This window comes from Onychomys torridus, chromosome 15 (assembly GCF_903995425.1).
Source record: "Onychomys torridus chromosome 15, mOncTor1.1, whole genome shotgun sequence".
NCBI classification, from domain to species: Eukaryota; Metazoa; Chordata; class Mammalia; order Rodentia; family Cricetidae; genus Onychomys; species Onychomys torridus.
Genome location: NC_050457.1, coordinates 48,150,939 through 48,165,535, shown reverse-complemented (window position 1 = coordinate 48,165,535; position 14,597 = coordinate 48,150,939). Strand labels below are relative to the sequence as shown.

At 43.6% G+C, this 14,597-nt stretch overlaps 1 protein-coding gene across 1 annotated transcript in view; it reads left to right on the top strand.

Moving 5' to 3' along the window:
* The window catches only part of Slc1a3 (solute carrier family 1 member 3), a 78,778-nt gene that overhangs the window by 47,498 nt on the left and 16,683 nt on the right, over positions 1-14,597 (top strand). The window contains exon 4 of the mRNA XM_036206850.1: positions 13,105-13,309. Coding sequence (XP_036062743.1) covers positions 13,105-13,309 — 205 coding nt within the window. The remainder of the gene's footprint in view (positions 1-13,104; positions 13,310-14,597) is intronic.

Below are 14,597 nucleotides of genomic sequence, written 5' to 3'. Positions count from 1 at the left end.
GGGTGTTTGTGGATTCCCTGTGGATTTATGTTCTCTGCCACTCTGTTCCCCTTGCATAAAAATGAGGGCAGGATTGGGAATGTGACTCTATGGGGTGCTTGCTTCAACTTGTTCTCGGCTCTGAATTCAACCCAGTATCAGACGGATGGATGGATGGATGGGTAGATAGATAGATAGATAGATAGATAGATAGATAGATAGATAGACAGACAGATAAATAAATGGGTTTCAGGCAAATTAAAAGCCATACTGTATGGTTTATTTAAACTGGAACCAGTCTGGACATTAGTAGCTCTCAGTAATTATGAGCTATGAATGTTGAACCATGTGTTATTGTTGATCAGATCACTCAGCTGTCCACCTTAATCCGGTTAAATGATGTTTTGATTGATGGGTGGTGTCATAACTTAACCAGTGCAATTGCCATCAGTTATCGATTAAAAATGGCATACCAGCTACTGAACATAAATACTTAGCACATGCACTATGTGATACTTTTATAAGATTTATTTCCTAAAGTTACACGCTCAGCCTTAATGTTTTTCACAAAACATCTTGTAATTGTTCCATGCACTGAGGATTCTTTCTATCATTTAAGAAAAATGCTCCTTTACTATAATGACTTTTTAGTTGTGGGATTCCTGATACAATTTATCTCAGTTATTCAGAAAAATGGAGAATCTCCCGTAATCCCTTCATCAGTAAGACAGGGTTTGATAAAAACAGTGAGGTGGCCAGATGTGGTGGCACATATATATAATCCCAGCACTCAAGAGGTGGACACAGCAAGATTGAGGCATGTTTAAGGCCAGCCCAGGCTATACAGTGAGTTCAGGACAGCCAGGGTTACACACTGAGACCCTCTCTCCAACAGAGAAACAAACAATAACAAAAGGTAATGAGCTAGATTGTAACCCCACTGAACATTTATGTCTCGAGTATTTAAGGTTCCACATTAACCTGGGAACATCCCTTGTAAAATATTCTGGTGTACTTTCCCCAGAAAATCTATCCTGTTCCATATTTTATCAACAGCTCAAAGCCATGGAAAGCACTCACTGGTGTTTTCAAATGGCATAAGACCCCTCGCCCCCACCCTACCACCACCACCAAAAAAAAAAAAAAAAACCTGCACTCACAATGAGAATTACTTCAATAGGCTACATACAGTGCTGGATGGAAACCAGCAAGATGAACTGGAGCGGGCAAGCGATGTACACTTCTACTTTTAGATTCAAAAGGCAGTTGCGCAATTACAGGATGGGAGCAACTGAGCTTGGCAGCAGTTTCTGTGACTAAAAGCTTAATAAGAACCAACAGTAGGAAGGGACGGCTAAACAGAATGAATATAGCTGTGTGCTTCCACGGTAGAAATATTAATGGTTCACTTTACTCTGCAGTGGTCCCACTGAGTTGGGAGTAACGTGCTGGGTTCCAAGCACATTCACGAGGGACTTTGACAAAGCAGACTAGCTATTAAGAGGGTGTTGAATCCAGTCCAAGATACATTTATGGGGCTTCTGTTTCAAGCAGGCAGTGTGCAAACTAGGGCCGCCATAAAGCGAGGAAGAGACATTGTTGGTCTCTAGCCTCAAGGACTTGGACACATAAACGGAGAGCAGACAGGTAGGCACATGACTGTAAAACAAAGCAGACTTGGAAAGCAAGAAGCACAAAGAATGTGCTGTGGGAATTTGGGGGTTGGGCTGGCTGTAGGATTTGTGCAGGAAATGAGGAAGGCTTGAAAGCGAAGATGTAGAGACAGGAAAACTCGGGCATCGCTGAGGAATATTGAGCAGTCTAGGTTGACTGGAAGGGCAGGGTAAGGCTGAGAATAGGGAACCGACCTGAGAAAAGCTTGGGGACAGAGCATGAGGACAGTGGTTGGGGGTGGGAAAGACATTACAGTTAACAGGAAATAATGACACTGGACAACTCTTGGAGAAGGGTGTTTAGTTAAGAGGAAAGATGGCCAAATCACCCTGGTGGCTGTGGGTCAGATTTGCTCTAGGTACTTCCAGAAGCAAAAATGTGTCTCAGAGGATTTCCCATGTTCCTGAGCACAGGTTTGATGCTGTTTGTTTTTTGTTTTTGAATCAAAACTGCCCAAGTGAAGCAATGAATACTTACTATACCACCACAAACAGACTCAGGCCTCTGGCCTGAACATTGAGGAGAATCTTCATCATGATTTAATGCATGAACAAGTGAAAAATTAATTTGTTTCAGCAATGAATACCCCTTTAGAAAGAGCAAGAAATTGTTAATACAACCTTGCAACTCCTCCAACTCATTCATTATTGTAATGGGCCAACCGTAGCCCTGAACCGTTCATTTAAAGCCCATGTTTGCATCTTGTCTTTCCCTCTGCCTTGTTGTGAGCATCATATTCCTTCTTAGCAATATCCCCCATGCGTCCCCATTGGCTACATCACCATTCACCCTGTTCCTGAACTCTGAGTTAAATTAAACTTCTTCTACCAGCCAGCCCCATACATCATCACTCTCAAGTCAACCAAATGTCACCTCTGTCCCCTTTCTTTTCATCACACTCCTAGATCCCTGGACTATTGATAATAAATGTAGTTTATTGAGGTACATTTAAGGCCAGCCTATGCTACATAGTAAGTTCAGGACAGCCAGGGCTACATGGCCATCCTAGATCACTCCTAAGATCCCTGATCCATTGGTAATAAACGTAGTTTAATGTAAGAAACTGTCCAATATTCTTTGGAGAATTTTTTTTAAGAATCCTGATCACCTCCTTGAAAAAAACCTTTAAAACAGGAAAGTGATGGGCAAAAGGAACCATCTTTATTTGAGTGCTACAGAACTCAAGCAGCAGTCACAGAACCAGCTCCTTTCTCTAGAAAGCAGCCAGTTGGGAAAGTGTTGGCCACTGCTGGTGGAACATATCAGGAAACCTTCAATCCATTGTTGCCCCTGTGCCTGGGGCAGAAACAGAGCTTTTCCTGTTACAAGGCGGGAAGTGGTCATACTGCCGCAGAAGACATAGATGGGAAAGGCTGACTGGTTCCAGACCTGAGGACTGTTTCACTCTGCGACTGATATTGCTTTATTGTTTGGCTCAGGTAGCTGGGTGAGTATAATCTCTGACTCCCTGGGTGTGTCTATTCCTTTATAGATTAGATAAGAACAATCGATCAGCTTTTAAATGCTGAGAAAGCTAGTCAGAACCGAAAGGGAGCCACACAGCCAAGAAATAACACTGAGATAAAGGCACCTACTGAACTTTCCTCCTCTACCTTCCCTGTTCCTCTGCTTTTCAGTTTCCCAATCTCTGTTTTTTGTCTTTTCTCTCTTCCTGTCAGTCCATCAACTCCCTTTTCCCGACACGCCCTTCTTTCCTCCCCTCCCAGCCTAAACTCCATCCCCAAAGACTAAATTTGGCACACTCTACCTGATCAGAAAGTGCAACTGAACTTGGCTTTTAAATATATTCTTTTAAAGAGTAAATAAAATTCACATTTAATTTAGGAAATAGATGCACAAAGTTTATTCTGATTGATTTTTTTTTTTTTTTTTAAATGCATCTTCTTTAAAATTCCTCATTCAGGCTCCAGCCATGAACTTGAACCTCCAAATTAGGTTCTGGTTCCAGAATCTTGGCATGCCAAGGAATGGGGATGGGAGATGGATGGATATGGGTTTGCGTGGGCGTATGTGGCTCTTTTGACCGCAGGAGGGAGGATGCACCCTGGGCTGGAGCCATTGTGCCTCAGCTGTTCTTTTGGGAAGCTGGGCCAGGTTGAATTGGTTTTCAGCATCCATGCTGTTTTCAACTCCTCTGGGGCCTTTCACTGCAGTTCCTTTTCTTCTGTGAGGGGCGAGCCTTGCGTGGGAAGAAAAAGCAACCCTCCCAACCCCCTTGACATCTGCCATGTTCTGCTCTCAACTACACACATCCCCTGGCTCACTTTGGACAAGTGGAGCCCAGTTGTAAAAATCCGTTCACGGCCATTCAGCATTCTGGCAGTTAGGAGACACACTGTCGTGGTCATCTTCATTTAAAAAAAAGGGGGGGGGGGCTACAGGAAGGTCTATTCCATGGCAGGAAACACAACCCAACTGTAAAGAGGGCTGTTTTGGAAATCGCAAACTACTCATCCAGTGGTTGGTTGCTAGTTGTGATTTGGGATGGGGAGAAGACAGAAGGGGGCCCTCAGCTGGGGCTCTGGCCCTCAAAGAACTTCCCCTCATTAACCCAAAGCCATTGACCGCCTCCGCAGGCCCGTTCTATTAGTGAATTCACCTACTTTCCCACTATTAGGGCTCGCGGTGGGTGCCACTAGATGCCGACCGTGCAGAGGAAGGCACGTCTTCCCACAAGCAAGGGGATTATTTTCAAAGTCATACTCTCCAGGTATGACCAGGAGTCTCTGACCACCCTGATGTCCCTCCCCTCTAACCAACACACACTTGTCTTTTTCCTGCTTTTTGCCATGGTCCTGGGGTTTCTGAATCTTGGCAGGAAGACAGTGATTCCTTTGTGCTGGGCTGTTACAATGAGGTAACCAAAGAAAAGGTCTTGGTCTGAGGCTGTCAGTTGTTACTAATCACTCTTCCCCTGCCTGTCTCGGGTCCACTCGTCTCTCCCTCTTGCCCTGCTTAGCACACATAAAGAAGATGAATTACTCTCTGGTTCCTCTTCAAAAAAGCATATTGTGTGACACATTCCAACACTGTGAGGAAAGGATGGGCTACTGTGAAGGGAAAATGGGCATCTAAACCACCTCACAGCGGGTCTCGCACCCGCAGCTGGGAGCCTCTGAGACAAGAATTTCAGAGTTGCCCCCTACGACCATTTCTGGTGACCTCGCTGAGAGTGACAGGAAGTCCCTGGGGTAGGGTCCAGAGTAAACAGCACCACCAGAATTACAGGGCTGGATTAGGACCAGAACTTAGAGAGTGAAAGCATGGGCACTCGGGGATCTCATTGCCATTCAGGCTGAGAGAGGATGCTTCCAGGCTAAGGTTTGGCCAACAGGCACTTTGGCGCTGGTATTAGAGGTAGCAATAACGGGCCTCAGTTCCCCCTCTCTGCCTCTTTCTGTGTGAGTCCAAAAACAAAACAAAACAATTGCACCACAGCTATGGCCAGAGAAAAAGAAAAAAAAAGACTGTCTGCTTAGTCCTCGAAATCTGAGGAGAAAAGTGATTTATTTGGCTTTTTCTGCCACCAATAATATTGTCCACTCCACTGATTTTTTTTCCCCCATTGGCCAATCTTTCAAAAAGAATGTTCCTTGTTTACTTTTCTATGCTTCATTTTTCTAGGGAACTCCGGAGCTCAAAGATGTGATTAACAAGTTTTAGAGGTCAAATTAAAAAATCAATTTCCCTGACAAATTATATATACTGTCATATATGCCATCAAGTGTTAACGGTGGTTGCTTTCATGTATACAGTCTTCTAAAGCTAAATGTCATTCAGGATAACAAAAAGAAAGGTTCCTCGATATGATCAGCCATCACCCGGAAGGAAATTTTGGCTGAGGTAAAAAAAAAAAAAAAAAACATGAAAATATTTATAATTGAACTTGAAGAGAAAGCTGTAATATCTCTGAGCCTTTTGTGGAGGCAATTTAATGTTCAGGATGGCTCAAGCCTGCACTCTCAGGAGGCTGAGAGAGAAAGGTTGTCATGATTGCTTGGGCTACACAGTATGTTCTGGGTTAGCTCTAGCTACACAGTGAGAACCTATCCCTAAAAGAAAAAAATTCTGGGGACCTTTCTTACTAAGAAAGTTTGAGGTACAAGCATGAAGATAAGGACCTAAATTTGGATGCCCAGCACTCACGTTAAAAGTTGGCCCTGGGGTCCATTCTGTGTTGGCCGACTAATCCTGGGCATGAGGCCTGTCCTGGACTGTGGTTGTGTACCTAGTGATGCTCCACTTGACAAAGCTGATTTTCCCTGGCCAAGAGGTACCAATTGCAAATGGCTTCTCAGTTAAGCTTGTGTACTTCCTTTTCTCGATGCTGGCTGGGATTTTGCCTGGGTTGCACTTTTACAGGTCTAGTGCATGGGGTCACAGTCTCTGTAAGTTCCTACGAGCATCAGTCCTGTCCCGTCTGGAAGACACTGTTTCCTTGGGGTCATTTATTCCCTCTAGCTCTGACAATCTGCCTGCCCTCTCTTTCACATCCGTCTCTGAACCTTGAGGGGAAGGGCAGAGTACTCCAAAGACCCTACCTCTCCTCCGCACATTGTCCAGTTGTGGGCCTTTGTATTAATTGCCATCTGCTGTAAAAGCTTCTCCTATGAGGACTGATCAAGGCACTGATTTATGGTATAGCAATGTGTCATTAGGACTCATTTTATTGCTATGCTCATCTAGCGGAATAATGGTAGTAGGTTTTCCCCTGTGCCCATGACCTCTAGTCTCAGGCTCTCGGCCACTTTCATGTTGTTGGGTATGGATTCTATCTCTTTGGAATGGGCCTTAAATCCAATCAAAAAGGACCTGTTTATTTTGTTTTGTTTTTGTCTTATTGGTTTCTTTCTTTCTTTTTTTAAAGGTAGTTTTGGTTTTCAAGGTTTTGTTTTTGCTGAGAAAGAAAGAGACAGACAGAGACAGAAAGAATAAATGTGGAGTTGGGTAGGTAGGGAGGTTGTGGGAAGGATGTGGGAGGAGTTGGGGAAGGGAAGGCATGAGATCAAAACATACTGTATGGAAATTAGATTTTAATTAAAAGAAAAAAGTTACCATAGTTATAAGTACGTATAACCTAAGGGCCATGAGGACAAGGAACAAAAAGTAAGAGGAGTGCTGGTGTGTGCTGGACCAGCCTCGCCCAGGAAAAACTCTCAAGCTCCGGGTTCAGTGAGAGACCCCCTCCCAAGGGGTTCAGGCAAAGGATAACAAAAGAGGACATCTGAGTGCCTCCTTCAGACTCCACATACACACACACACACACACACACACACACACACACACACACACACACACAGGAAATTGCCTTCTTTACAGAAAATTCTGTGAAATGAAGCTTTTCCCTGATCATAATTGTAAGAATGATAAGCGGCGCTGGTTACCGAGTGGAGAGGTCATGAGCCACGACTACCCAGTATCAGAGCTTTATTGGGAGGAAGAGGGGTGGAAACAGAAGAACCAGGCCTGGGGGTGGAGGGAATGCACATGCAGAGAGCAGAGAGAAAGATGGTGGAGCGAGGAGAGGGAGAGGGAGAGAGAGAGGGAGAGGGAGAGGGAGAGGGAGAGGGAGAGGGAGAGAGAGAGAGAGAGAGAGAGAGAGAGAGAGAGAGAGAGAGAGATGTCGTCTGTGTCTAGCTTTTTCTAGGTGATCATGCGCAGGTGGGCTTACAGAGCTACACCACGCATGCGCTGATTGTGTGACCAAGCCGTGTGCACGTAGTCGCCAACATATACTAATGATGTAAGATGCAAAACCCTTTTCTTAACTCCTGAACTGCGCATGTGCGGTCATGCTGCTGGGAGTGGGGGCAGAATTGGAACAATAATGTCTGAAAGATTTCTGTTCCGATGAACCGACCAGGAGCAGACGCTGGAAGGCAGCACCCTTACTCCTTTGACCTCCGCTCATGAAAAGACACTAGTTCCGAGGTCTGAGGAGTAGTAGCCCAGAGTCCCTGGTAGTGACAACGAGAAGGGAACATAGCAGTTTGTGGCTCCTTTGTAAAGCCGCTGCTGCCAGCTGAGTGGGGATATAACCAGTGTTGGTAAATCTGAACCCAGAATGAGAAATGCATCTCACAGTGCGGCCTGGCACATGCCTATCAATAGGCAGGAAGCTGAAAAACATCACCAAACACTGCTCATCTTGACCACATTTAATACCTTCTAGTATTAACTATGCTATTCTTTTCTGTTAATTGATTTTTTTTTTTAAATGCAGTCATGACCAACTAAACCAATTTCACAACCTGAGAAGTAAGCACTCGCCTTTTGTCCTCACCTTTCTCTGTCTACTTTCCTTCTGTTGTCTGTTTGCTAACTCACTCACTCCTCCGTCAATGGATGGGAAGATAGAACAATAGCAATTACTCCTGTGTGCTTGCCTGAAAGAATGAGCTAGATCAGCAAGCAGAGGCACTGAGACAGGAGTGTGCAAATATTCTACTGCAGAGCTACAGCCGGGCCCGCCTTACACTTTCCCTTTAGAGCTAGAACACCATTAAGATGCCCAGGCTGATGTTGAACTTGCAATCCTGAACTCCTGAGTAGCTAGAATCTCTATATATACCACTAGACCCAGTATGACGACACACCATTCTTTACCAACAATTTGAAAGCTGACTTTTAAAGATTTACTCAAAGGTGAATAGAACCGTAGAACTTTCGTGTTCTTTACTGTCTAATCTGTAAAGAGCCAGAAGAAAATACTGCAGTGCAAAAAAATGTTCACATAGTTTGAGTCAGGGATTTAAAATGACTTACTGGGTGCTCACACCCTACTTCCACTGCCCCTCCCTCTGTGACCTTTTGACCCTCCGGTTCCAACACCTTTGTAGGTGACTGTTTGCCCAATGCTCAGCAGCAGAGAGCTGCTCGAGACCCCGGGACTCATTTCTCGATCTACTATACACACATGAACATAAACGGTATTTTTAGAGTTTAATTCTCCTGTCTTTAAAAGCCACATCACCTTGTATTCCCATGAATACGGTACATGTTCATCCTTGCGTCCTCTGCTGTACGTTTGCCCATCTTGAAATTCTAGGAGGGCTGGAAACAGGCGGCTTTCATTAGATGAGGGTTTAAGAGTGCATTGGGAAGAGGGAACACGTCTAAGAAGAACTCAGACCCAAAGCAGAGCAATCATCTTGAAGCAGCATCTGCCACTGCCCTCTTCTGTCCCTCCTGGGTCTGGTCCAGGGGCCTTGGAAGAGCAATGAAGTGTCATGAGAATACATGGAGAGAGAATTCAAAACAGAAGGTTGCTTTGCATTTCTTGTTCCAAAACCAGAGACTGGAATTGTGAGGGAAGCAGACCAAAACACGTTCATTTGTAAGGCATAGATTTTTTAGCAGATGGGAGAGTGGAATCCATGAAAATGACAGAACCTTGGGAGCTTTGTGTTATTTATGTTCCCCTTTAAAACTTGGCTGAAGACATATTTCATTTATCCAAGTCATACAAAACATTGTATCAAAAGGAAATCTAATTTACGATTCAGAGGTCCACATAGTACGCAGGAAATACTCCTCTCTTCCCCCTCTAAAATATCCCATGAATTTTTTTGGTGCATTATTTGCTGTACTAAACTGATTACCCAAAGGCTTTCTTCATAAGTAAAAAAGTTATTCTGTATTTGCTTCAAGACGTTTGCTTCTCATTATCTTCAAGTGCCTGCCACCTAAGACACACAGGTATTTGTAGCAATTTTTCAATCTTTGATAGTCTAGAAAGCATCCTGTTTAATCTCTTTCCAGTGCTTAACTCTTATGTATATTGAAGGTTTTCAGGAATGGTTACTTGCATGATAATTGCTTATTGATGAATAGATTTTTCAGAAGCGAAATCTGCTCACAGCCAGACAAATCGATGGCCTTCCACCCTCCATTACAACATGCCTGCCTGCTCTGAACCACTTTTCCGGGAATGGAGGGAGGATTTACACTGCCAGGTCAGCTCTCCAGCTATTCCTTCCCATGACGATCAGAACTTCTCAGCCTGGCCCTTGGGGAGCTCTAAGGCATGGAGAGGAACTGAGCAGAGACTCTCCATAATTACATCCCTATAATAATGTCCTCCTCAAACCAAGTGGCTTGTCTCCACTCGGCACATGAAAGCTAGGGAGAGTCAACATGGAGAACAAGAAGTGTTTTGTGGACAACTCCTAAGAGGATGTAATCAGCAAGGTGGTCTTTCAGAAGCATGGTTTGGATGTTGCCACTGCGGTTATTAGCTGTGAAACACTGGGCAAGTCATTCACTGGGCTCTTGTTTCTTTACCTACAAAACCGTATCAATGATATCAGCATTATGCCATGCCATGGAATTAAAATGAGTATACGGCATCAGGACTTTATGAATGAGCCTACGGATTACCGTAGAGGTTAATTCAAAGTATACAAACCATATGGGCATATTATTGTACCTGGGAGAGCCATCATGGTACTTTACAAGAACACAATATAAGATTTCTTTTGGATTTCAGGATTCTGGTGGCAGGTTTTTTTCCTAATACAGATGTTGAGATGTCAAGTGAGCAGAAAGAGGCTGGTGAGATCACTATCTTTACAACTCACTCTGGAATGCGTTTTTCAGACATGTTAGACGAATATACAGCTATCGTAACACACTCCTATCCCCAAGTGGCTTCTCGTCTCCCATCACCTCAGTGCCCTTTCCTCCCCTATATTTTAAACTAAATGACACAGATCTATGCAAACTTTTCCTCTCTAAACATTTGGGACATTCCTGCCAAAATTTTCCTTTTTTTTTTTACAAAGTGATTTAGTATTCGATCTACCCTTGCCCCAGACTCTCTTCATGTGTGTTTAGTCTCTGCCGTAGAACTTGGTCTCTCATATTTCATCATGGGGGCAGGGGAGGGTGGTTAGAGGTCAGGTGTGGGAGAGGAAGAACAATGTCCTGCTTGCTTGAAGTTTGTCTTCCAGAATTCTCCTATCATTTTCCTGGCCCCACTAGTTTCAAGGCCATTGTGTGAGGAACAAGTTGTACACCTCTGCCCTGCTGTCTCTCTGACAACAATATATGGTCTTGTTCTCTCTGTAGCGCCTTTAGTTTTAGAAGCTGAACTATTCCAGGAACAGGAGTGAGCAGGTGGTCCTGTGGGGGACATCAGACTCCCTTTAGGAGAATTCCATAGAGAATTGGTTAGTGGTGGGATCTTCTTTGGTTGAGACAATAGCAGCCTAATTTCTCTCAAAACTAAAGGGCCAATATGCAAATGTGGGCCAGACCTCTTCTTTGATTAATGATTCTCATTTTGTGCTTATTGCTAAGAAAATGCCTTCTGGTGGTTGTCTTTGTTATTTCAGAATTAGAAAGTATGGAAAGATACTTTCAAGTTGGTTTTCATTCAAAGCATGTTAAGAAACCTATAAGCCATTTCCTAAAGGTACTGTCCCTCTAGCTGTGGGTACTATGATAATGCTCCCATCCCTCTGTGCCAAGGAGGGGCATGGAAACCTCCTCCTCTGTCTGCGACTTTGGACCCATGCTATCTTGACCACCAGTGTTCTCTTTAACTAGCTTATAGGTTGGCAGTCATGGGCAGGCGCATCAGAGAAGACGTCTGAGAAGTACTACAGGATAGGAGGCGGAGGAAAAGACAACCTCCTCTGAGAGGAAGAGAATACAGCCACCTGGTACCTCCTACCAGAGATATCAGCCATTCCTTACGCCACTCACTAAGTAGACAGAGAAAGAGCCGGAAGGATGATGTAGTAGTCCAGTGATGTCTAGTCAGGCAAGCCTGCAAGAGAGTGGGCCGCTTAGAGGAAACATCATTGCAATTACAGCAACATAAAGATATTTTGGCACATGAATCAGACCCGAGAATGAAAATGGGGGATGAACAGGTCTGCTGAGAACGTATTAGCCCAGGTATAATGTCACTGAAGCGCTGAGTGGCGCCATCTCAGTAAATGGACACTTAACCCTGGGTTTCAAGGATAAGAGGTCAAGGTCATGCACTAAAGCCAAGTCAGCCTCCTCATCTGTGAGAGCTGTGGCTGGTTGTCTCAGGGGTATCACATTTACAAAACTTAGTTACATAAGGTCTAAGTTTGTCTTCCCATTACACTCTACTTGCTATTCACTAGGACCTTAGACTTTGGGTGATTATTAAGTAAATGCTTATGAAAATTATAAGTGATACAATTCAAATATGATTGGAATTATAAATTGAAAGTCGTAACTTTAATCTCTCCTTCAGTACCTCTGTGTCAACATTTTTAGACAAATTTAACCAGTTACTTAACAATCATGGATACTTTTTTTCAGTACTTACCCTCAATATGTTTGTATAAATGTGGGTACTGATATCTATTATTGAAATACACTAATGGGTCTGGAGAGATGGCTCAGGAGTTAAAAGCCATGACTGCCCTTCCAAAGGACCCAGGTTCAATTCCCAGCAACCACATGGCAGCTCACAACTGTGTAACTCCAGTTCCAGGGGATTCAACACCCTCACACAGACATACATGCACTCAATAACCAATGCACATAAAATAAAAGCAAATAAATCATTAAAAGAAAAAGAAATACACTGTTACCTTTTAGTACATTTATAAAAACACAAATAGTAAATAGTGGGGCTGGACACATGGATTAGTAGTTAAGAGTGCTTTCTGATATTCCAGGGGACCCAAGTTCAGTTCCTACCACCCATACTGGGCAGCTTAGCTTGTACCCCTGGGAGCCCTGGACTAACACTGGACTTCCCCTTAAGTAGACACTGAATATGTCTTGAAAACAAGAAGAAGGGGGGTATTTTTAACATGTCATACAGTGTTCTGTGGGACAAGGAAGAGGGAGGTGGGGTACAACAATAAGGAGAACTCCACAAAGAATAATTTTTTCAACTTTATTAAATGAGATGAAATAAAACAGCAGAGATGTGGTATAAGAACTTTGACCTTTAGAACCCAATCTTTGCCTGAAATACAAATTGTAGATAGATTGGCAAGTGCTTGTATTAAAAACAAATGTTACATAAAAGACATCCAAAAGACTCCATAACATGCATATAAAATAATAACTCAATGACAGTGACTCAACACAGTACTTAGACTTGGGTAAACTTACACTATCGTGATAGAAATCTATACACATACTCCCATACACAAACACACACTACTCACACACGTAGGTTCCCCTAACTTATAACAACTGGAGGGAAGAAATTAATCACACCTCAAGCTTTTAGGAAACTGGTGTCACTTGACCCCATGAAATCAATCTGGAGTAGAACATGGGTGGGCACATGTTCACTGACAAATTCTCACAGTTGGTGTTTCTGGGAGGCATGAGGGGAAGCAGGTGTAGAAGGAAATGAGGTTCCCATTGTCTTCCACTGGAGAATACCTTGGTCTGACTTCCTGAAAATCTTCTGTTTGCCTTCCCCAGGAATGGCGGCCCTAGATAGTAAGGCGTCAGGGAAGATGGGTATGCGAGCTGTAGTCTATTACATGACCACCACCATCATTGCTGTGGTGATTGGCATAATCATTGTCATCATCATCCATCCCGGAAAGGGCACAAAGGAAAACATGTACAGAGAAGGTAAAATTGTACAAGTGACTGCCGCAGATGCCTTCCTGGATTTAATCAGGTATGTGCTTGTAACCCGTCCCTAGGGTATACACTGACCACACACTTCTTATTTTGGGAAGCCAACCAAACTCTCAAAGAGGTTATCTAACAGGACCAGCCCTGACAGGCTTGAAATGGAAGTCACATCTCTTCCTCCTTCTAACAGAAGTTGATACTGAGGCCCTGTCTTCCGATCTCATACAGAAGAGGTGAGATGAAAAAGAAAGGAATGATCTAGAGAGCCCTGCATGGGATTCAAAAATCTCATCTCTGAGTTGTCTCCACTGTGCAGTTCACCCTGGACTAGCTGAATAATTCTTGATGTTCCTTCCCCAAGTCTTGCTCTGTAAGAAAGATTTTAGCAAAGTATGGCCTGGTCCTTAGATTCCCTGGTCTGTATCATTGTCCAGTGCAAGCCACAGCACGGTCCAGCAGGGACTTTAGTGTTCATCTGACCATTTCTGACTCATGTTCCTTCTTTTATACTATTTGCAAAGAACGAATTTGGCACATCAGTAATAAAAAGTCCAAGGATGCTCTTCAGTGGTGTATTATAAACAAACAAGGTGTTGATTACAATTGAGTCTCATCCAACACTTGAAGTGGAATTGGTGATCATCAGAGCAAGACAAAGTTTGAGCCTGACATTTTTTCTTCTTTCTCTACATACCTGCCCTTGGATCAGTCAGATCTTAACAACAAGCACACTCCATATTCAAAAGGAACTCTGAAAGTTAGCATGGCCATGCAATGTTGTTGTTTGTTTTTTGCTCTTTTGGGGGGCTGCCACCCATCTCCCAAATAAATCACACGTGGAGGCTTATTCTTAATTATAAATGCCCGGCCTTAGCTTGGCTTGTTTCTAGCCAGCTTTCTTAAATTATCCCATCTATCTTTCTTCTCTGGACTTCTATAGTTCTCTATTCCTATATACTTTTCTTTCTCTGTTGCTGGCTGTGTAGCTGGATGGCTGGGTAGCTGGCCCCTGAAGTCCTCCTTCTTCCTCTCTCATTCCTTTTCCTTACCTCTTCCTAAATTTCTCCTTCTATTAATCTCTCTGCCTGTCATCACTGCCTATCCTTTCTCCTGCCTCACCATTGGCAGTTCAACCTGGGCTGCATATCAAGACCCTGTCTCTAAACAGACTCAGGGAGGCCCTAAGGTATGAGACAAGTAGGAAGCTGAACAGGGCAAGGGACTGATGGCATATGATACGTACTTTTTTTCTCTTATTACCCTGGAAGCTGTCAGCAAATGCCACTAAACAAAGCCAAAAGGAGTCAGAAAACAAGCAAACCCATGCTGTG